The following is a 23656-nucleotide window of genomic DNA, read 5'->3' on the forward strand; positions in this document are numbered from 1 at the left end:
TCTTTTAGTGGCCAAATAATATCACCGAAAGGTGCCCCAATAACACAGCCATATAAAACCCAATGCCTGATTACCACCATCTCACAGTGAACAAATAATATCACCGAAAGGTGCTCCAATAACACAGCCATATACAATACAATGCCTGATTACCACCATCTCACAGTGCCCAAATAATATCACCAAAAGGAGCCCCAATAACACAGCCATATACAATACAATGCCTGATTACCACCATCTCACAGTGCCAAAATAATATCACCGAAAGGTGCCCAAATAACACAGCCATATACAACACAATACAATGCCTGATTACCACCATCTTACAATGCACAAATAATATCACTGAAAGGTGCCCCAATAACACAGCCATATACAATGGAATGCCTGATTACCATCATCTCACAGTGCCCAAATAATATCACCGAAAGGTGCCCAAATAACACAGCCATATACAATACAATGTCTGTCTACGACCATCTCACATTGCCCAAATAATATCACCGAAAGATGCCCAAATAACACATCCATATACAATACAATGCCCGATTACCACCATCTTACAGTGCCCAAATAATATCACTGAAAGGTGCCCCAAAACACAGCCATATACAATACAATGCCTGATTACCACCATCTCAGATTGCCCAAATAACATCACCAAAATGTGCCCCAATAACACCGCCATATACAACACATTACAATGCCTGATTACCACCATCTTACAATGCACAAATAATATCACCGAAAGGTGCCCAAAAAACACAGCCATATACAATACAATGACTGATTACCACAATCTTTTAGTGCCCAAATAATATCACCGAAAGGTGCCCCAATAACACAGCCATATACAATGCAATGCCTGATTACCAGCATCTCACAGTGCCCAAATAATATCACCAAAAGGTGCCCCAATAACACAGCCATATACAATACAATGCCTGATTACCACCATCTCACAGTGCCAAAATAATATCACCGAAAGGTGCCCAAATAACACAGCCATATACAACACAATACAATGCCTGATTACCAAAACCTTACAATGCACAAATAATATCACCGAAAGGTGCCCCAATAACACAGCTATATACAATACAATGCCTGATTACCACCATCTCACAGTGCCCAAATAATATCACCGAAAGGTGCCCAAATAACACAGCCATATACAATACAATATCTGTCTATGACCATCTCAAACTGCCCAAATAATATCACCGAATGGTGACCAAATAACACAGCCATATACAATACAATGTCTGACTATGACCATCTCACAGTGCCCAAATAATATCACCGAATGATGCCCAAAGAACACAGCTATATACAAATCAATGTCTGACTACGACCATCTCACAGTGCCCAAATAATATCACCGAAAGATGCCCAAATAACACAGCCATATACAATGCCTGATTACCACCATCTCATAGTGCCCAAATAATATCACCGAAAGGTGCCCCAATAACACAGCCATATACAACACATTACAATGCCTGATTACCATCTTACAATGCACAAATAATATCACCGAAAGGTGCCCAAATAACACAGCCATATACAATACAATGACTGATTACCACCATCTCACAGTGCCCAAATAATATCACCGAAAGGTGCCCCAATAACACAGCCATATACAATACAATGCCTGATTATCACCATCTCACAGTGCCCAAATAATATCACCGAAAGGTGCCCCAATAACACAGCCATATACAATACAATGTCTGATTACCACAATCTTTTACTGCCCAAATAATATCACCGAAAGGTGCCCCAATAACACAGCCATATACAATACAATGCCTGATTACCACAATCTCACAGTGCCCAAATAATATCACCGAATGGTGACCAAATAACACAGCCATATACAACACAATACAATGCCTGATTAGCGCCATCTTACAGTGCCCAAACAATATCACCGAAAGGTGCCCCAATAACACAGCCATATACAATACAATGACTGATTACCACAATCTTTTACTGCCCAAATAATATCACCGAAAGGTGCCCCAATAACACAGCCATATACAATACAATGCCTGATTACCACCATCTCACAGTGCCCAAATAATATCACCGAATGGTGACCAAATAACACAGCCATATACAACACAATACAATGCCTGATTACCGCCATCTTACATTGCCCAAACAATATCACCGAAAGGTGCCCCAATAACACAGCCATATACAATACAATGACTGTTTACCACCATCTTACAGTGCCCAAATAATATCACTGAAAGGTGCCCCAATAACACAGCCATATACAATACAATGCCTGATTACCATCATCTCACAGTGCCCAAATAATATCACCAAAAGGTGCCCCAATAACACTGCCATATACAATACAATGCCTGATTATCACCATCTCACAGTGCCCAAATAATATCACCGAAAGGTGCCCCAATAACACAACCATGTACAATACAATGCCTGATTACCACGATCTTTTACTGCCCAAATAATATCACCGAAAGGTGCCCCAATAACACAGCCATATACAATACAATGCCTGATTACCACCATCTCACAGTGCCCAAATAATATCACCGAATGGTGACCAAATAACACAGCCATATACAACACAATACAATGCCTGATTACCGCCATCTTACAGTGCCCAAACAATATCAACGAAAGGTGCCCCAATAACACAGCCATATACAATACAATGACTGTTTACCACCATCTTACAGTGCCCAAATAATATCACCGAAAGGTGCCCCAATAACACAGCCATATACAATACAATGCCTGATTACCACCATCTCACAGTGCCCAAATAATATCACCGAATGGTGACCAAATAACACAGCCATATACAACACAATACAATGCCTGATTACCGCCATCTTACATTGCCCAAACAATATCACCGAAAGGTGCCCCAATAACACAGCCATATACAATACAATGACTGTTTACCACCATCTTACAGTGCCCAAATAATATCACTGAAAGGTGCCCCAATAACACAGCCATATACAATACAATGCCTGATTACCATCATCTCACAGTGCCCAAATAATATCACCAAAAGGTGCCCCAATAACACTGCCATATACAATACAATGCCTGATTATCACCATCTCACAGTGCCCAAATAATATCACCGAAAGGTGCCCCAATAACACAACCATGTACAATACAATGCCTGATTACCACGATCTTTTACTGCCCAAATAATATCACCGAAAGGTGCCCCAATAACACAGCCATATACAATACAATGCCTGATTACCACCATCTCACAGTGCCCAAATAATATCACCGAATGGTGACCAAATAACACAGCCATATACAACACAATACAATGCCTGATTACCGCCATCTTACAGTGCCCAAACAATATCACCGAAAGGTGCCCCAATAACACAGCCATATACAATACAATGACTGTTTACCACCATCTTACAGTGCCCAAATAATATCACCGAAAGGTGCCCCAATAACACAGCCATATACAATACAATGCCTGATTACCACCATCTCACAGTGCCCAAATAATATCACCAAAAGGTGCCCCAATAACACAGCCATATACCATGGAATGCCTGATTACCAACATCTCACAGTGCCAAAATAATATCACCGAAAGGTGCCCAAATACCACAGCCATATACAACACAATACAATGCCTGATTACCACCATCTTACAAAGCCCAAATAATATCACTGAAAGGTGCCCCAATAACACAGCCATATAAAATACAATGCCTGATTACCACCATCTTTTAGTGCCCAAATAATATCACCGAAAGGTGCCCCAATAACAGAGCCATATACAATACAATGCCTGATTACCACCATCTTTTAGTGGCCAAATAATATCACCGAAAGGTGCCCCAATAACACAGTCATATACAATTAAATGCCTGATTACCACCATCTCACAGTGCCAAAATAATATCACCGAAAGGTGCCCCAATAACACAGCCATATACAATACAATGCCTGATTACCACCATCTCACAGTGCCAAAATAATATCACCGAAAGGTGCCCAAATAACACAGCCATATACAACACAATACAATGCCTGATTACCACCATCTTACAATGCACAAATAATATCACTGAAAGGTGCCCCAATAACACAGCCATATACAATGGAATGCCTGATTACCATCATCTCACAGTGCCCAAATAATATCACCGAAAGGTGCCCAAATAACACAGCCATATACAATACAATGTCTGTCTACGACCATCTCACATTGCCCAAATAATATCACCGAAAGATGCCCAAATAACACATCCATATACAATACAATGCCCGATTACCACCATCTTACAGTGCCCAAATAATATCACTGAAAGGTGCCCCAAAACACAGCCATATACAATACAATGCCTGATTACCACCATCTCAGATTGCCCAAATAACATCACCAAAATGTGCCCCAATAACACCGCCATATACAACACATTACAATGCCTGATTACCACCATCTTACAATGCACAAATAATATCACCGAAAGGTGCCCAAAAAACACAGCCATATACAATACAATGACTGATTACCACAATCTTTTAGTGCCCAAATAATATCACCGAAAGGTGCCCCAATAACACAGCCATATACAATGCAATGCCTGATTACCAGCATCTCACAGTGCCCAAATAATATCACCAAAAGGTGCCCCAATAACACAGCCATATACAATACAATGCCTGATTACCACCATCTCACAGTGCCAAAATAATATCACCGAAAGGTGCCCAAATAACACAGCCATATACAACACAATACAATGCCTGATTACCAAAACCTTACAATGCACAAATAATATCACCGAAAGGTGCCCCAATAACACAGCTATATACAATACAATGCCTGATTACCACCATCTCACAGTGCCCAAATAATATCACCGAAAGGTGCCCAAATAACACAGCCATATACAATACAATATCTGTCTATGACCATCTCAAACTGCCCAAATAATATCACCGAATGGTGACCAAATAACACAGCCATATACAATACAATGTCTGACTATGACCATCTCACAGTGCCCAAATAATATCACCGAATGATGCCCAAAGAACACAGCTATATACAAATCAATGTCTGACTACGACCATCTCACAGTGCCCAAATAATATCACCGAAAGATGCCCAAATAACACAGCCATATACAATGCCTGATTACCACCATCTCATAGTGCCCAAATAATATCACCGAAAGGTGCCCCAATAACACAGCCATATACAACACATTACAATGCCTGATTACCATCTTACAATGCACAAATAATATCACCGAAAGGTGCCCAAATAACACAGCCATATACAATACAATGACTGATTACCACCATCTCACAGTGCCCAAATAATATCACCGAAAGGTGCCCCAATAACACAGCCATATACAATACAATGCCTGATTATCACCATCTCACAGTGCCCAAATAATATCACCGAAAGGTGCCCCAATAACACAGCCATATACAATACAATGTCTGATTACCACAATCTTTTACTGCCCAAATAATATCACCGAAAGGTGCCCCAATAACACAGCCATATACAATACAATGCCTGATTACCACAATCTCACAGTGCCCAAATAATATCACCGAATGGTGACCAAATAACACAGCCATATACAACACAATACAATGCCTGATTAGCGCCATCTTACAGTGCCCAAACAATATCACCGAAAGGTGCCCCAATAACACAGCCATATACAATACAATGACTGATTACCACAATCTTTTACTGCCCAAATAATATCACCGAAAGGTGCCCCAATAACACAGCCATATACAATACAATGCCTGATTACCACCATCTCACAGTGCCCAAATAATATCACCGAATGGTGACCAAATAACACAGCCATATACAACACAATACAATGCCTGATTACCGCCATCTTACATTGCCCAAACAATATCACCGAAAGGTGCCCCAATAACACAGCCATATACAATACAATGACTGTTTACCACCATCTTACAGTGCCCAAATAATATCACTGAAAGGTGCCCCAATAACACAGCCATATACAATACAATGCCTGATTACCATCATCTCACAGTGCCCAAATAATATCACCAAAAGGTGCCCCAATAACACTGCCATATACAATACAATGCCTGATTATCACCATCTCACAGTGCCCAAATAATATCACCGAAAGGTGCCCCAATAACACAACCATGTACAATACAATGCCTGATTACCACGATCTTTTACTGCCCAAATAATATCACCGAAAGGTGCCCCAATAACACAGCCATATACAATACAATGCCTGATTACCACCATCTCACAGTGCCCAAATAATATCACCGAATGGTGACCAAATAACACAGCCATATACAACACAATACAATGCCTGATTACCGCCATCTTACAGTGCCCAAACAATATCAACGAAAGGTGCCCCAATAACACAGCCATATACAATACAATGACTGTTTACCACCATCTTACAGTGCCCAAATAATATCACCGAAAGGTGCCCCAATAACACAGCCATATACAATACAATGCCTGATTACCACCATCTCACAGTGCCCAAATAATATCACCGAATGGTGACCAAATAACACAGCCATATACAACACAATACAATGCCTGATTACCGCCATCTTACATTGCCCAAACAATATCACCGAAAGGTGCCCCAATAACACAGCCATATACAATACAATGACTGTTTACCACCATCTTACAGTGCCCAAATAATATCACTGAAAGGTGCCCCAATAACACAGCCATATACAATACAATGCCTGATTACCATCATCTCACAGTGCCCAAATAATATCACCAAAAGGTGCCCCAATAACACTGCCATATACAATACAATGCCTGATTATCACCATCTCACAGTGCCCAAATAATATCACCGAAAGGTGCCCCAATAACACAACCATGTACAATACAATGCCTGATTACCACGATCTTTTACTGCCCAAATAATATCACCGAAAGGTGCCCCAATAACACAGCCATATACAATACAATGCCTGATTACCACCATCTCACAGTGCCCAAATAATATCACCGAATGGTGACCAAATAACACAGCCATATACAACACAATACAATGCCTGATTACCGCCATCTTACAGTGCCCAAACAATATCACCGAAAGGTGCCCCAATAACACAGCCATATACAATACAATGACTGTTTACCACCATCTTACAGTGCCCAAATAATATCACCGAAAGGTGCCCCAATAACACAGCCATATACAATACAATGCCTGATTACCACCATCTCACAGTGCCCAAATAATATCACCAAAAGGTGCCCCAATAACACAGCCATATACCATGGAATGCCTGATTACCAACATCTCACAGTGCCAAAATAATATCACCGAAAGGTGCCCAAATACCACAGCCATATACAACACAATACAATGCCTGATTACCACCATCTTACAAAGCCCAAATAATATCACTGAAAGGTGCCCCAATAACACAGCCATATAAAATACAATGCCTGATTACCACCATCTTTTAGTGCCCAAATAATATCACCGAAAGGTGCCCCAATAACAGAGCCATATACAATACAATGCCTGATTACCACCATCTTTTAGTGGCCAAATAATATCACCGAAAGGTGCCCCAATAACACAGTCATATACAATTAAATGCCTGATTACCACCATCTCACAGTGCCAAAATAATATCACCGAAAGGTGCCCCAATAACACAGCCATATACAATACAATGCCTGATTACCACCATCTCACAGTGCTTAAATAACACAGCTATATACAACACAATACAATGCCTGATTACCACCATCTTACAATGCCCAAATAATATCACCAAAAGGTGCCCCAATAACACAGCCATATAAAATACAATGTCTGCTTACTCTCACTATACAGTATCCATGTAACTGCACAATAAGGAGCCCAAATAACACGCTAGATATAAAATAATTCCTGATTACCACCATCTTTCAGTGCCTAACTTACATCACCATAAGCTCCCCAATTAACACAGCCATATACAATACAATACAATGCCTGATTACCATCATCTCACAGTGCCCAAATAATATCATTGAAAGGTGCACAAATAACACAGCATATATAATATATTGCGTGATTACACCCATCTTACAGTACCCAAGTAACATCACCAAAAGGTATCGAAATAACACAGTCAAAAGCACTATATTGACTGATACCATCATTACACAGTATCCTAGTATCACCACCATAAGGTGCCCAAATAACACAGCCATATACAATACAATGCCTGATTACCACCATCTCACAGTGCCCAAATAATATCACCGAAAGGTGCCCCAATAACAGCCATATACAATACAATGCCTGATTACCACCATGTCACAGTGCCCAAATAATATCACCAAAAGGTGCCCCAATAACACAGCCATATACAATACAATGCCAGATTACTATCACTATACAGTATCCATGTACCTGCACCATAAGATCCCCAAATAACACAGCCATATACAATACAATACAATGCCTGATTACCATCATCTCACAGTGCCCAAATAATATCATTGAAAGGTGCACAAATAACACAGCCATATACAATACAATGCCTGATTACCACCATCTCACAGTACCCAAATAATATCACCAAAAGTTACCCAAATAACACAGCATATACAATATATTGCATGATTACACCCATCTTACAGTACCCAAGTAACATCACCAAAAGGTACCTAAATAACACAGTCAAAAGCACTATATTGACTGATACCATTATTACACAGTATCCTAGTATCACCACCATAAGGTGCCCAAATAACGCAACGAGATACAATTCACTGCCTGATTACCACCATTACACAGTGCCAATAAAGTGCGCAAATGACACTGCCAGAAACAATATAATACCTCATTACGACCACCACACAGTGTTTAAACAAAGTTGCCATACACGCCCAAAACACAATGCCAGATACAGTACCTTGTACCACCATCACAACGGTACCCATGTAAAATCACTATAGGGTGCTCAAGTAACACAGGCAGATACAAGACACTGCTTGACTTCCACCACTAACAGCCCAAGAAAAAATCCCATAGGGCGCCCCAAATAACAATGCCAGATATAATATAAGGCCTGATTACCATCACAAGAGGCTCCAATAAAGTCTCCAAAAGGTTCCCAACTAACACTACCCAATCAGTAAGCAAGGCAATGGGCTGCAGCCTTACGCAGGTTTGTATAGCACCTGTGGGATTGGGGTAGATCCTCTGGGTGCCCAGGAAATTAATTGGGCTTTGAGTACTTTTTACGTGTAAAAAATAATTGTACATTTCCTTGCATGACTTTTGAGATTGTAAAAAGTGGTGCAAAAATAAAAATATACAGAAAGGGGCACAAGAAAAACATAATTTGCTCTAAAAACTTTACATTTTTCAAACATACAGTGTTAATTAATTCTATAGATATATTTACTATTAAAAGGAGGGAATTCGAAGTGATTTGCCTGAAACCTAAAAACCCAAAACATCACTAGGAAATGTTAACCACATACAGTACAGACCAAAAGTTTGGACACACCTTCTCATTTAAAATTTTTTCTCTATTTTCATGACTATGAAAATTGTACATTCACACTGAAGGCATCAAAACTATGAATTAACACATGTGGAATTATATACTTTACCAAAAAAGTGTGAAACAACTGAAAATATGTCTTATATTGTAGGTTCTTCAAAGTAGCCACCTTTTGCTTTGATGACTGCTTTGCACACTCTTGGCATTCTCTTGATGAGCTTCAAGAGGTAGTCACCGGAAATGGTTTTCACTTCACAGGTGTGTCCTGTCAGGTTTAATAAGTGGTATTTCTTGCCTTATAAATGGGGTTGGGACCATCAGTTGTGTTGTGCAGAAGTCTGGTGGATACACAGCTGATAGTCCTACTGAATAGACTGTTAGCTGCTTTTTTCTTGCCATAATACAAATTCTAAGTAAAGAAAAACGAGTGGCCATCATTACTTTAAGAAATGAAGGTCAGTCAGTGCGAAAAATTGGGAAAACTTTGAAAGTGTCCCCAAGTGCAGTTGCAAAAACCATCAAGCACTACAAAGAAACTGGCTCACATGAGGACCGCCTCAGAAAAGGAAGACCAAGTGTCACCTCTGCTTCTGAGGATAAGTTTATCCGAGTCACCAGCCTCAGAAATCGCAGGTTAACAGCAGCTCATATTAGAGACCAGGTCAATGCCACACAGAGTTCTAGCAGCAGACACATCTTTTCAACAACTGTTAAGAGGAGACTTTGTGCAGCAGGCCTTCATGGTAAAATAGCTGCTAGGAAACCACTGCTAAGGACAGGCAACAAGCAGAAGACACTTGTTTGGGCTAAAGAACACAAGGAATGGACATTAGACCAGTGGAAATCTGTGCTTTGGTCTGATGAGTCCAAATTTGAGATCTTTGTGCGACGCAGAAAAGGTGAACGGATGGACTCTACATGCCTGGTTCCCACCGTGAAGCATGGAGGAGGAGGTGTGATGGTGTGGGGGTGCTTTGCTGGTGACACTGTTGGGGATTTATTCAAAATTGAAGGCATTCTGAACCAGCATGGCTACCACAGCATCTTGCAGAGGCATGCTATTCCATCCGGTTTGCGTTTAGTTGGACCATCATTTATTTTTCAACAGGACAATGACCCCAAACACACCTCCAGGCTGTGTAAGGGCTATTTGACCAAGAAGGAGAGTGATGGGGTGCTACGCCAAATGACCTGGCCTCCACAGTCACCAGACCTGAACCCAACCGCAGAGTGAAGGCAAAAGGGCCAACAAGTGCTAAGCATCTCTGGGAACTCCTTCAACATTGTTGGAAGACCATTTCCGGTGACTACCTCTTGAAGCTCATCAAGAGAATGCAAAGCAGTCATCAAAGCAAAAGGTGGTTACTTTGAAAAACCTAGAATGTAAGACATATTTTCAGTTGTTTCACACTTTTTTGTTAAGTATATAATTCCACATGTGTAAATTCATAGTTTTGATGCCTTCAGTGTGAATGCACAATTTTCATAGTCATGAAAATACAGAAAAATCTTTAAATGAGAAGGTGTGTCCAAACTTTTGGTCTGTACTGTAGATGAAAATCTCTAAACTGCTGTCAGCACCATCTATATGAAGTTATCTGGCAAAGAAGATGGCTTGGGAGCTCCAGCTCAGAGTCATTTCTGTCCATGTGTTTTTTTAACATAAGGTTTGACCCTATGAACTAAAAGTCCTATCGGCTAAGATCATGTCATACTGACGGAGTGGGAAAGAATTACAATGATAAACAAATATATATATTTATTGTGTAATTTCTCATTTTGGGGTTTCATCCATATTTTATTAAACCTAAATACACAGCATAACAAAAAAGCAAAAAGTAATAAAAAAAGAGAAATTTAAAAAAAAAAAAAAATTAAACATTGGAAACATTTAACTAATGCAATGTGATCCCAGGATGTCTATACATTGGTTGTCAGTGGGACTATATCTAAAAAATGACAGGAAAACCCAAAGACTATGTATAGAAATGAAGATAAAGGTATATCTAGAACAAGAAGGTTTCATATCTCCGCAGCAGTAAGACAATCAAGTCCAAATATTATGATATTTGGCGACTGCTACCTGTCTGTCACTCAGTTCCTCTGGTAACAATTACAGGATGACTAGTAATGAGTAATGAGGGGGCTCTTGGTTTCGGAGGAGAATAACATCATGTCAATCAAACGACCTCTCGGCTGGGAATCTTACTCTGGAGGTAGCGAGATAACAACCCGACAATTTATAACAGCAGAGGAGGAGAATGGGATATATATCTAGATGAGCTGTCCAGGCTGTCACTGTTGGGTATAATTACATTTTCATCACTTCAAGAAAAAATAGATTATGATAAAAAAATATAGAAAAAAAATTTTAGCTGCATTTTTACAAATCACATGAAAACATTACCAAAGTTCCCGTGTTGAATACTCTGTGCAAATTGTATGGTCAGAGGCCACCAAAACAGGGCCAGTAAGCCACATGATAGTCATTGGAGATATAAGCATTAATAAACAATTTAGGTCAGTTGAGGATACATATTTTTCAATGGAGAGAAAAGAGTAAGCGGCTGCCAGACTAATGTCGAATAAACTTAAATGATTTGCCAATGAAATTCAACATGCCTGATCCTTCTCTCCCAATATCATCTGTTGAGGGAGAGTCGTCAAGTCCCAGTACTCATCACATGGTGGGCAGGTCCCAGTGCTCATCACATGGTGGGCAGGTCCCAGTACTCATCACATGGTGGGCAGGTCCCAGTGCTCATCACATGGTGGGCAGGTCCCAGCGTTCATCACATAGTGGGCAGGTCCCAGTACTCATCACATGGTGGGCAGGTCCCAGTACTCATCACATGGTGGGCAGGTCCCAGTGCAAATCAATCACATGGTGGGCAGGTCCCAGTGCTCATCACATGGTGGGCAGGTCCCAGTGCTCATCACATGGTGGGCAGGTCCCAGTACTCATCACATGGTGGGCAGGTCCCAGCGCTCATCACATAGTGGGCAGGTCCCAGCGTTCATCACATAGTGGGCAGGTCCCAGTGCAAATCAATCACATGGTGGGCAGGTCCAAGTACTCATCACATGGTGGGCAGGTCCAAGTACTCATCACATGGTGGGCAGGTCCAAGTACTCATCACATGGTGGGCAGGTCCAAGTACTCATCACATGGTGGGCAGGTCCAAGTACTCATCACATGGTGGGCAGGTCCAAGTACTCATCACATGGTGGGCAGGTCCAAGTACTCATCACATGGTGGGCAGGTCCCAGTACTCATCACATGGTGGGCAGGTCCCAGTACTCATCACATGGTGGGCAGGTCCCAGTACTCATCACATGGTGGGCAGGTCCCAGTACTCATCACATGGTAGGCAGGTCCCAGTACTCATCACATGGTGGGCAGGTCCCAGTACTCATCAAATGGTGGGCAGGTCCCAGTACTCATCACATGGTGGGCAGGTCCCAGTACTCATCACATAGTGGGCTGGTCCCAGTACTCATCACATGGTGGGCTGGTCCCACTACTCATCACATGGTGAGCAGGTTCCAGTACTCATCACATGGTGGGCAGGTCCCAGTACTCATCACATGGTGGGCTGGTCCCAGTACTCATCACATGGTGGGCTGGTCCCACTACTCATCACATGGTGAGCAGGTTCCAGTACTCATCACATGGTGGACATGTCCCAGTACTCATCACATGGTGTGCTGGTCCCAATACTCATCACATGGTGGGCAGGTCGCAGTACTCATCACATGGTGGGCAAGTCCCAGCACTCAACACATGGTGGGCAGGTCACAGTACTCATCACATGGTGGGCAGGTCCCAGCACTCATCACATGGTGAACAAGTTCTGACGAAATCAGTGGGTTTGGCCAACTTCTCTCTACAACACTTCAGTTATCCTGTCACAATCCCAAAATCGTAAATATTAGGTGTCATCAGAAAACGACTTGCTTTTTAAATCAGATGGTAATTTTGTTTATTTTATTTTTTTTTGTCAATGTTTTTTCTTTCCATATCACAAACTTTCTTAAAAATAAAAATTAAAAATCTTGCAATTTTCACACTGGCCACTTGGGCTATTTTAGACACCTACTTCCTGTTCTTTCAGGAAACACCACATTTACATTAGCCACAATGAAAACACTCCGACCCTTTCTTTTGCAAAGAAGCATGTTATGAGCTTTGCATAGGTCACGGTGACGGGGATGTCACCATAACCTATGCAAAGCTCATAACATATTGTGATTGGTGGTTTCTATGTTATCGTGATGTTTATTGTTATTGTATTCTACCCTCTGATGATAAGGAAACTGCTGTAAACTCTTCCTGAAAGGACAAGAAATATGAATCTAAAAAATGCCCCAGTAAGAAAATTGAAAGATTACAAATTCAGATTTTTGGAATAAAGATTGTGATATTAAAAAATATATATATTGGCAATGGTTTTAAAAAAATTCACAAAAAAATTGATTTAACCTATCGAACATCACACTGTGATTTTATGTTGCAGAAAATTAGACATTTCCATAAAAACTTCACTTCAAATAACAGTAGAACTCAATCTGGCAACGCAGTTTGAATAAAAGTGATGACAGGTATGAAAATCAAATTATAAACTTTCCTAGTGCGATAACCGCAGTCCCCCATCATCATGTTGTATTTATGTGCCCTAACCGTCACGCCTGGATCATCCTGTGACATATTCCTGTCATTTACCGCAGCATGCCTCGCTGGCAGACACGGCTCATAATGCTCCGATGATCCAACGGTAAAATACTACGTACAGAGGAGAGAGGTTTTAGAATATGGGATGTCAAACTTTCAAAGATCACGAAGGACAATCATAACTGATTCATAAAAATAAGTTTGCTCTTCACCTCATTCCAAAAATCATCTTTTTTTTTTTATGTCAGTGGATGAATTTTCTTTAGGTGCAATTTTGGGATAAATAGGATTTTAAAATTTCATTAATATTTTGGGAAAATCTAAAAAAAAAAAATAATTCCAAAGTTTTGATTTTGTTATTTTGCCCACTGATGGTCAGAAATATTTTTGTTATACAGATTAAGAAATATTTGAAAGGATTGTTAAGCCTTTTTTTTAACGGGGTTGTTCCACAATTACACTGTGAGGCTAAGCCTGGTTAGATGAGCCGATAGATGGAAATGAGCGTGCTTACGAACGCTGTTTCGCCGATTATTGCTTCATCTAAGGCTAGGTGAGGACGACTGTGTATTCTCTCATCTGAGAGCATAGGGTCGATTATGCAAATGACGCACTGATCAAACTCTGATCAGAGTGTGATCTGATTCTCTCGGATAGGGAGAAGATGGAGAACAAAATTTCTCCAGCTTCTCAATTCTGTCAGTCAGTGAAAATTGGACTGCACTCAGGTGTCATCCGAGTGCAATCAAATGTTTTCCACTGACTCATTGACTTGCATGGCTGAGTGCAATCTGAATATCGGATCAAACTCAGGCTTTTTTTTGGCACAATCAGAGAAAAAAATTTGACACATGCACACGGCCCCACAGAATAACATTGGTCCAAGTGCGATCCGATGTTTCGTCGGATCACACTCGAACCAAAAATACGCTCGTCTGCACGGGCCCTAAATGAGCAATATAATTCACTTAGCTTATACTTAAATGGTTTTCTAATTTTGGAAATTATCCCGTGTACTGACATTGCGTCCAGTAATGTCAATTTTTATGCTGACACAAATGATCCGAAGACCTGACAAACTAGCTGATCACCGTAGGGTTTAAATGGGTCAATAATTGGGAACATGAACTTATGAAAGCTCATTTGCAGATTATAGGCTCATATAAATGGCCCTTAAAGGGGATGTACACTATTCGGTGAACCCCTTCTTGAATAATATTTTTGCTATTGTAAAATAAAAAATAACAGACCCTCAACTCCCGCACCGGCGCTCTTCTACCAATGTAAGCGTTGGGTCTCCCGCAGCTTGCGTGACATTGATGTGCCACATGAGCGCTGCAGCCAATCAACAGTCACTAATGGGCTTCAGTTCTCATACTTCCCCCAGACGTCCAAGTTTCATCCGAGTTTAAGCACTTATGCGGCATAACAATGTATCAGTGGGACGGCGCCACTCTGGGAGTTATCTATTTTTTTTAATTTTACAGTGGGTTTTGTTTCAGTATTTTTCACACTTCAAGGGCTCTTGTCACACAGAGACTGACAGCTATGAATTTGTATACAGAAACAGTTATCAGTCGCTATATACGGGCTCTGACTTCATGCTTGGTACATCAGCAACAATGGAAAGTTAGATCTGTACGCACCTGTAGATGCTGCGAGTTATCCGGTATGTTATCATCCCTCCGACGCATGTCATCTGTGTTCCTTTTCTTCTCCATTTGTTGATTGTGCTTCAAGTTGGCAGATTTCTTGTTCTGATCTTTCATTATCCTATGGTATAATCGAAAAAAAAATGTTTAAGGAAAAGAAACAATGGAAATCAATATATGGTTCAAGATGCATTAACACAACAATGTATATAATTTAGTGGGACATTATTATTCATTGAAAAAACACTAAATTTTTTTCATCATTTTTTCAAGATTTTCAGATCATTAAAGGAGACGTGCGGTCAAGAATAATAAGTCTGCAGTCACTCTGTCAAGTATGTGATACACATACTCCCGGCCAGGACCCGTCTAATGGGTGCAGCCTCGCTCCAAACACACAAGTGTATGTAGTGAGGCCGCGCACACTAGGCGGGTTATGGCCGAGAGTATGTGTATCGCATAATTGACCGCCATTACCAGCAGAGACATCGGAGAATGTCATCCGAGTACAGTCTGATGATTTCCACAGGCTCATCGACTTCCATGGCCAAGTGCGATATGAATATGGGACATGTAGAGATTTTTTTGGTACAAGGAAAAAAGAAGACATGTGCGTAGCCCCATAGAATAACATTGATCCGAGTGCAATCCAATGTTTGTTGGATCGCACTTGGACCAAAAATACAGCCAAGTGCACGACCCCTTATACTGAGTAGTTGGAAAAACCTAAATTCCTGATCTCTCGTTTAGAGCTAGATAGTAGTTATGAAAGCCATAGAAAATAGTGGATTAAGCTCTTTTTACTATAAAATCTAGAATAAATATAATAATAAATTACAACGACCATAAATCTGAATTAAAGGGAGTCTGTAAGCCCACATTGAGAGCATAAACTATATACATAGCATTTAGGGGTATATAACCCCTATAAATATCATACCCTTAATGTTCTGATCGCAGCTTCTGTTATGCAGAAACGGAAGTTTAATCATAAATGCTAATTAGGCTGCTCAGTGCACCCTTGGTGTGACCAAGAGGCTGAGTGAATTGTTCCACCCACAGGTTTTGCATAATCACGCCTCCCTCACTGGTGCCTGACAGCATTGGTTTCTTGGCACACCAAGGGTGCACCGAGTACCTTAATTAGCATATTTGATTAAACTAAAGTTTCTGCAGAATGGAGACAGCTATTAGAATATTAAAAGTGCAATTTTTATAGGGGCTATATCCTATAAGGTCACGTGCTTAGTTCATACTGTCCGTTTGGGCTGACAGACTCCCTTTAAAGGGAACCTATGACATTGAACGTTCAGTCTGATCTGTCACCAGCAGGTTACAGAGATGGAGAAGCTGAGTAGATCGATATAAAGGTTATTGAAAAGGATTCAGTATAACATATGTTTTATTTATTTGAATCCCTGCCCTTTCTATACTTAAGAGTCCAGTGGGCGGTCCTAATCATTGATCGTCAGCTGCCTCAACCCACTGGACTCCTAAATCCTGAATAAGCAGAGATTTCCATAAGTAAAATACAAGTTATACTGAATTGTTCTCCACAATCCCATATATCATTCTGCTCAGCTTTAAAACATGCAGCCCATAGATTGCTCAGCATTTCCAAGTTCAGAGCTTCCCTTTAAGCTATTTAAATAGCATCAGAGTCACAAAAATGTTGCTCTGCAAAAAAAATTCTGGAGAATCATAACCTGCTTTGTTACAATAAATGAGCAGCTATTATCACATTGTTGATGTAAAGAGTTTGTCGCCACTTAGGTATTAAAGTTTTAAATAGTTTTTAGCAATCTCACACCCTCGTCTTGTTGATTTTGGAGAGGATGCACATATTATGCAATTAACATGTGAAACGGCAGCCAACCTGCTAAACAAAACAGCCAGCAAGATAATTTGTGCCCTGTTCTCCATCACTGAGTAGCGATGACATGCAGTAAGAGACTGGACGGGAAGAGGCCGAGGAAAGCTTGGTATGAGTTTAGCATCTGTCAATCAAATTGGGCAGGAGAGGGTGATTTATTTTTACTCATTTCTGGATTTCAACAAGGCAAAAAAAAAATCTTCCAAAGGAGTAAAAGGTGTTGTTTAAAAATAAAATGGAGTAGATTGCCCTCTATGGCCAAAATGTTAAGCTTACAAAAAAAAAAAGGGAAAGAGATTTATCAAGAGAGGCATAAAATAAATAATTGTACAAAGTAATATTATAATATAAAAATAATAAATAAAGAGGTAAAAATGGTGCAAATTAGCACCGACGTTATAAAAACAGCACACGCAGAATGACAAATCTGGCACAACTCGCAAGACAGATTTTTCTGAGGTGTACGAAGGCGAATATTTTATTCCACCTCGTTAGGATGTGGTGACTTTGTCTTTTGATAAGGGAAATCATTCCATATCAAATGATAAAAAGTGGAACCTTCTGGCACTGAACTGCTCAACATTCTGTAAAAGTGGGGCCAGGCGCTATGTCCTAATTCGTTCCCAAACCACTACAAGATAAAAGAAGCAGAAGTCTTGCCCATACGCCTTCTATAGCTTTTGGCCCATCCAACGTCTGTTCCTCTTGACTCAACTATACATATGCTGAAAAAAGACAATGGACAGCACCTCCAAAAACATACACTGATCTAATGCCTCTCGACAAAAATATGTATAACTGAACATGAGGTTCTTAGTTTAACATTCTGATTAGACTGTATGAAGTCCACTGCAACGTCACGGTGAACCTCTCAGTGGGTCCTAACATTTATTGCCTTAAAGGAGCGGGGTCGTGCGCTAACCACCACCGCAGCGAACATGCATCAGCAGGGAGGGCGGCCTGGTGCCTAACACCCTGCTGGTTCATTTTTGCTGAGATGATGGCCAGTGCACAGCGAAGCTCCTTTAAGGTGACAAACGTTAGGACCCACTAAGAGGTTCGCCGTGACGTGGTAGTGGGCTTCATACAGTCTGATCAGAATGTTGAACTAAGAACCTCATGTTCAGTTTGTAAATTTTTGCCGAGAGGCATTAGATCAATGTATGATTTTTGGAGGTATAGTCCATGTTTTTTTTTTGTGCATCAACTATACATATAATAATAATCTCTTTATTTATATAGCGCCAACATATTCCGCAGCGCTTTACAATTCAGACAATTTACAGACATTATGGGCACTGTCCCCAATGAGGCTCACAATCTACATTCCCTATCAGTATGTCTTTGGAGTGTGGGAGGAAACCGGAGAACCCGGGGGAAACCCACGCAAACACAGGGAGAACATACAAACTCCTTGCAGATGTTGTCCTTGATGGGATGCACTCAGCTTGGCCAAGCAAGCATGTATTTTAGTTGGAAGACTGGACTAAGGGCATTGAAATTTATTATTTCCGATCCTACTGGCCAACAACAGAGGATAGGGGAGAGGAGGGGGTCATAGGCACCAAAATAATTAAGATTGTCAGTCAGTCTCAACTTCATTGATGGGTTCATCCAATTTTACTGTAAAGGTGTATGGGCAGCTTGAAAGATTTTTTTTCAGCTAATAATGGAGTTAACAGTCCAATGCAGGAAGAAATGAATAGAACTCAATGGTTAAATTAAAAAAAATATTATCTTCAAGCAATAGTGCAAAAGCAGACTGGAGATGTAAAGGAAGCACAAAATCTATGGACATTTCGCAATGGTTTGCTCCTCTTCTGGCCCAATTCATCATTGAGCCAGAAGAAACGCAAACCATTGCGAAACAGCCATAGCATATGTACTTCCTGTACCTCCCTTATCTGCTTTTGCACTATTGGGCCAGAAGAAGTGCAAATCAGCGTGAAACAGCTGTAGCCTTTATTCTTCCTGTAACCCCCACATATGCTTTTGCACTATTGGGCCAGAGGAAGCACAGATCAGTGCGAAACAACTGTAGCCTTTATGCGTCCTGAACCTTTTTGTGTGCTTTTGCCCTATTGCTTGAAGATTCTAAAGTTCTTCATATTTTTCTGGTGAGTGCTATCCCTTTCTTCCTATGTTGGAATATATTAATTTCTACTTCAGAGATTTGAACATCATCAATAAAAATGGTTTTATTTATGGAGTTAAATGTGCTTAAAAGAAAAAGTTATGCACTTTGTTAATATATTTTATGAGTGATGGGTGCCTCGAGCTTCAGATACAACTTCAGATTCTTCTGGTTTGTGTGTGTCTTTACATTTGCTCATACAAAGAGAGGGGCTATTGAAGTGAGCAGTAGGCTGGGCCACTTGACACACAGTTCTGGCCATGGGGACACAGGAAACGGTGACCTACAAAAACTATAAAGTAAGGAAGTAGGAAGAAGACTTGTTAGGCCACGGCCCCACTATCAGTATTTGGTCAGTATTCGGTCAGTATTTTTTTCTCAGGAGTGTGAGCCAAAACCAGGAGTTGGTGATAAATGCAGAATTGGTGACTTGTTTCTATTATATCTTTTCTCTGATTGTTCCTCACTTGGTTTTGGCTCCCACTCCTGAGGAAAAATACTGACCGAATACTGACCAAATACTGATAGTGGGGCCATGGACTTATGTTGAGATCTGGGAAGGGAACTAGTCGCTGAGGATAAGGGCATCTTTCAAATATGAGTTATATTAGTAATTTGCATAACTTACTAATTTAGGCTTATTTGAATCCAATGTATTTTTAGCTGGAAAACTTCTTTAAGATCTAACTAGTACAGGATCAGCTGAAGAGGAAATAATCAACCGAAAAAGGAGCCCACGTGCCCCATTGCCCCAGGAGTACTACTTTTTAAGTTTTAGTTATGCGTATAAAGAGTAAGATTAGCTATTAGCTTCATATTGCTCTTCTGAATAGAAAAAAACACAACTAAGCAAGGTGTTTCATACAGAAGACAGACACTTCAGTCCGAAATGTACCGTATGGCATTATATGACTCCTATCTGATTGTGAACTTTACCTACAAGTTGTTAATGAAAATGACCATTCCTCCAAAACCTTTAAGAACAAGGAAGCCAAGTGTATACATTCTATAGAAATGAAAATATACATGTGGTTTTAAATGGAAAATCATCCTGATGGAGACACACTTTCATCAGCCCCAGTCCAACATTCCTGTTGAAGTAACTGATGGTTTATATAAGGGAGGCAGAAAATGTATAATCCATCTTTGTACCACACCTAGGTCTAGTTCATGATCTACAATATGAGGCTCCTTATTCTTTGCTCCGAAATCCTAAGAGGAGGAATCATGATGTTATTGTGACCATGCTCACATGTCTGACCACTACGTAGTCGGCAGGATCGAAACCAACCCATTATCATCGGGTATTGTGTGCCTAGAGACTGTTTCACTGTATTGAATGTGGCGCCCGCTCCAGAAGAAATGACGCCATGATGTGCGCGCCAAAAGACAACAATAAGCCACCTCCCATCGTGGGCCAGGCCCCAGAATGGCGCCAAAGACGGAGCCCACCCCCAACAGCCATGAGTGCGGCTGTAGAGATGTCCATCAACGTGGGGGGGCTGCCCCTGAGAGTGATTGTCAGCAGATTGCCCCAGGACCACCCCCAACAGGGGCGGAAGGGAAAGAAAACCGAGGGGCAGGGTGTGGTTTGGATCAGTCTCGGCAGACCACACCCGGAGATGGCGAGCAGCACCAGCCCCAGTACCCGTGCCAGTGGCCTACTGCAGGCCGAAGCGGCTCGGTGCAGCCACACGGAGCTGATGGCCCAGTTCCCCGGAGAAGACCCTGAATTCTTCCGGGCTGGATTGAAGGATTTGGACCGAAGGATGGTCCAGGCGCAGCGGGAGGCCATTGTGGGGTGGAGAGAAGAGATGGGCCGGTGGGTCGCGGCCCGGCAGCAAGAGGCGCTGCAACCACCCAGCAGTGAGCCTGCCCCTGAGGACGGAGGAGGACCATCGGAGGCCGAGAGTAGCGCTGCAAAGGGAGCAGGTAAGGGAGACGCCCCTGATACCAGCCGGGACGCCACTAACCTGCCCCTGGACCCCGTCGCAGAGCCGATCGCCCCAGTAGTCGCTGCACCTCCCCCTCCACTCCCGCCACCTGCACCTAGGCCCGAAGCCCCAAGCGCAGCCGCCGGACCACGTCCCACGCCGTGCCCCGTGATCCCGGGTGCGGCCGGAAGCGGCCCGCTCCAGACCCGGTCGCAAGGCCTGATGTCCCCAGGCGCCGTCCAACAGCGAGCGCCCCCGGTCCCAACGCTTCCACCCCTAGGGACCGACCTATACAGCCAGCTCGCCGGGCCCGATGGAGAACCGGTCCCCCTGCCACGCGGATGGGTGCACCCCTGCAACCGGAGGGACCTGTCCGCAGGGGACGAAGCCCCGCTTGCTCCGCTTCTGCCCGCTCCACAACCAATTGCAATCCCCCAGCTCCCTGAGGAAGAGGTCCAGATAGAGTGGGACCAGACCGGGGAGGACCTAATGGGGTTCTCACAAGAGACACGGGCGGCCGCAGCTCGCAGGCGGAAGTTCTGCCGCCGGGAAATAAGGCAGCTAGAGAAGGAGGAGCAGGCGCGGCGCCAGAGGCAGGAACAGGAACAGCTGCAGGCCCAGAGCGCGGCAGAGAAGACCCGGACCCGCCGAGACCCCAAAGCCGCACGCGGTCCCACAGTAACCGGGATCGTGGTCAAATTCCACCAAGAGAAGGGGTGGGGGTTCATCTGGGATCCGACGATGGACACAGACCTTTTTGTAAATAGAAGGGATGTAGAGAGTCATCTGCCCGAGGGTAACCCGAAACAGGATCTCTTTCCGGGGGATCGGGTATCATACACCCGACATCGAGGACTGCGAGGGTGGTAGAGCACCACTACCCTGAACCCTGCTATGCGGAGGACCCGGATGCGGGAGTTTGAAGAGGATGAGGAGCCAGGATACCGCTACTAAAGAGCAACAGAACTGTACATAGTTACCCGCCAGGGTGAAGAAGTGCCGTGATACGCTGATTGCGGATTACAGAAAGTTTACCCGGTTCAGGGTTGTTGTAAAGCTCATGTGTTTGATAGAGTTACCCGAAAAGGGTCTGTGAGTTATCCGGCTGAGGACTGGGAGCAGCCAGCCCCTTTTCTATCCGGCTGAGGACTGGGAGCAGCCAAGTGTTGTACATAGTTGCACTTCTTAAAGTGCCCTCTACTGGTTTTATATACACCTACCTCAAGAGATGTCTGAAGGCGTTTGTTGCACTTAGAAAAATTGCACCTTGTTGGGTGACATGGACACCTGGTCGCGGCAAGGACTGTGACCTGCTAAAGAGACTTCGTCGCAAGAATGCTGCTGAAAGTAATCTGTGTTTTCTACTTAAAGAAATGTTTTATGTGTACATATATGCAAAGAGTTACATATTTGAAAGAAAATTTAATACCTATTAGAAAGTGAAGTTTAATAATGCTGAAAAGTAACAGGAAAAGTAGTCTCCCATAAAGGGAAAAAAGAAAATGTTGAATTGATTTTGTATGGTTGCATTTAAGAATGTTTTGCATGTCTTTTGCTCTGTTCCAGCCCGCGGTCATGCTGTGATTTACCAGGGGGGGAATGTAGCGCCCCGAGGGTTCGGTCGCTACAGAGGTATAGCATCTCACCCAGAGGTGTGATATCTCACTTCCAGGTAAGGATGGAGTATGGCTCAGGACCCTAACACCCACATGCACTACACCACATTTTCGGGGGGCAGGGCGACAATGCTACCAAGAGTGAGCACAACTGTCCCTGTCCCTGGTTGGAATGGGGGGAGGGAACACCTAGAAAGGGGGAACCTGGTAGTGTGTG

General features: G+C 42.2%; 1 protein-coding gene across 7 annotated transcripts in view; it reads right to left on the reverse strand.

The window, feature by feature from the left end:
- The window catches only part of ERC2 (ELKS/RAB6-interacting/CAST family member 2), a 1561275-nt gene that overhangs the window by 884781 nt on the left and 652838 nt on the right, over positions 1-23656 (reverse strand). For all 7 annotated transcript variants that reach the window (XM_073644598.1, XM_073644595.1, XM_073644592.1 and 4 more), the window contains one exon: positions 15877-16003. In XM_073644598.1, the coding sequence (XP_073500699.1) occupies positions 15877-16003 (127 nt within the window). The remainder of the gene's footprint in view (positions 1-15876; positions 16004-23656) is intronic.

This window comes from Phyllobates terribilis, unplaced genomic scaffold, assembly GCF_046119375.1.
Source record: "Phyllobates terribilis strain yellow unplaced genomic scaffold, ASM4611937v1 Scaffold_8__6_contigs__length_399053987, whole genome shotgun sequence".
Taxonomy (NCBI): Eukaryota; Metazoa; Chordata; class Amphibia; order Anura; family Dendrobatidae; genus Phyllobates; species Phyllobates terribilis.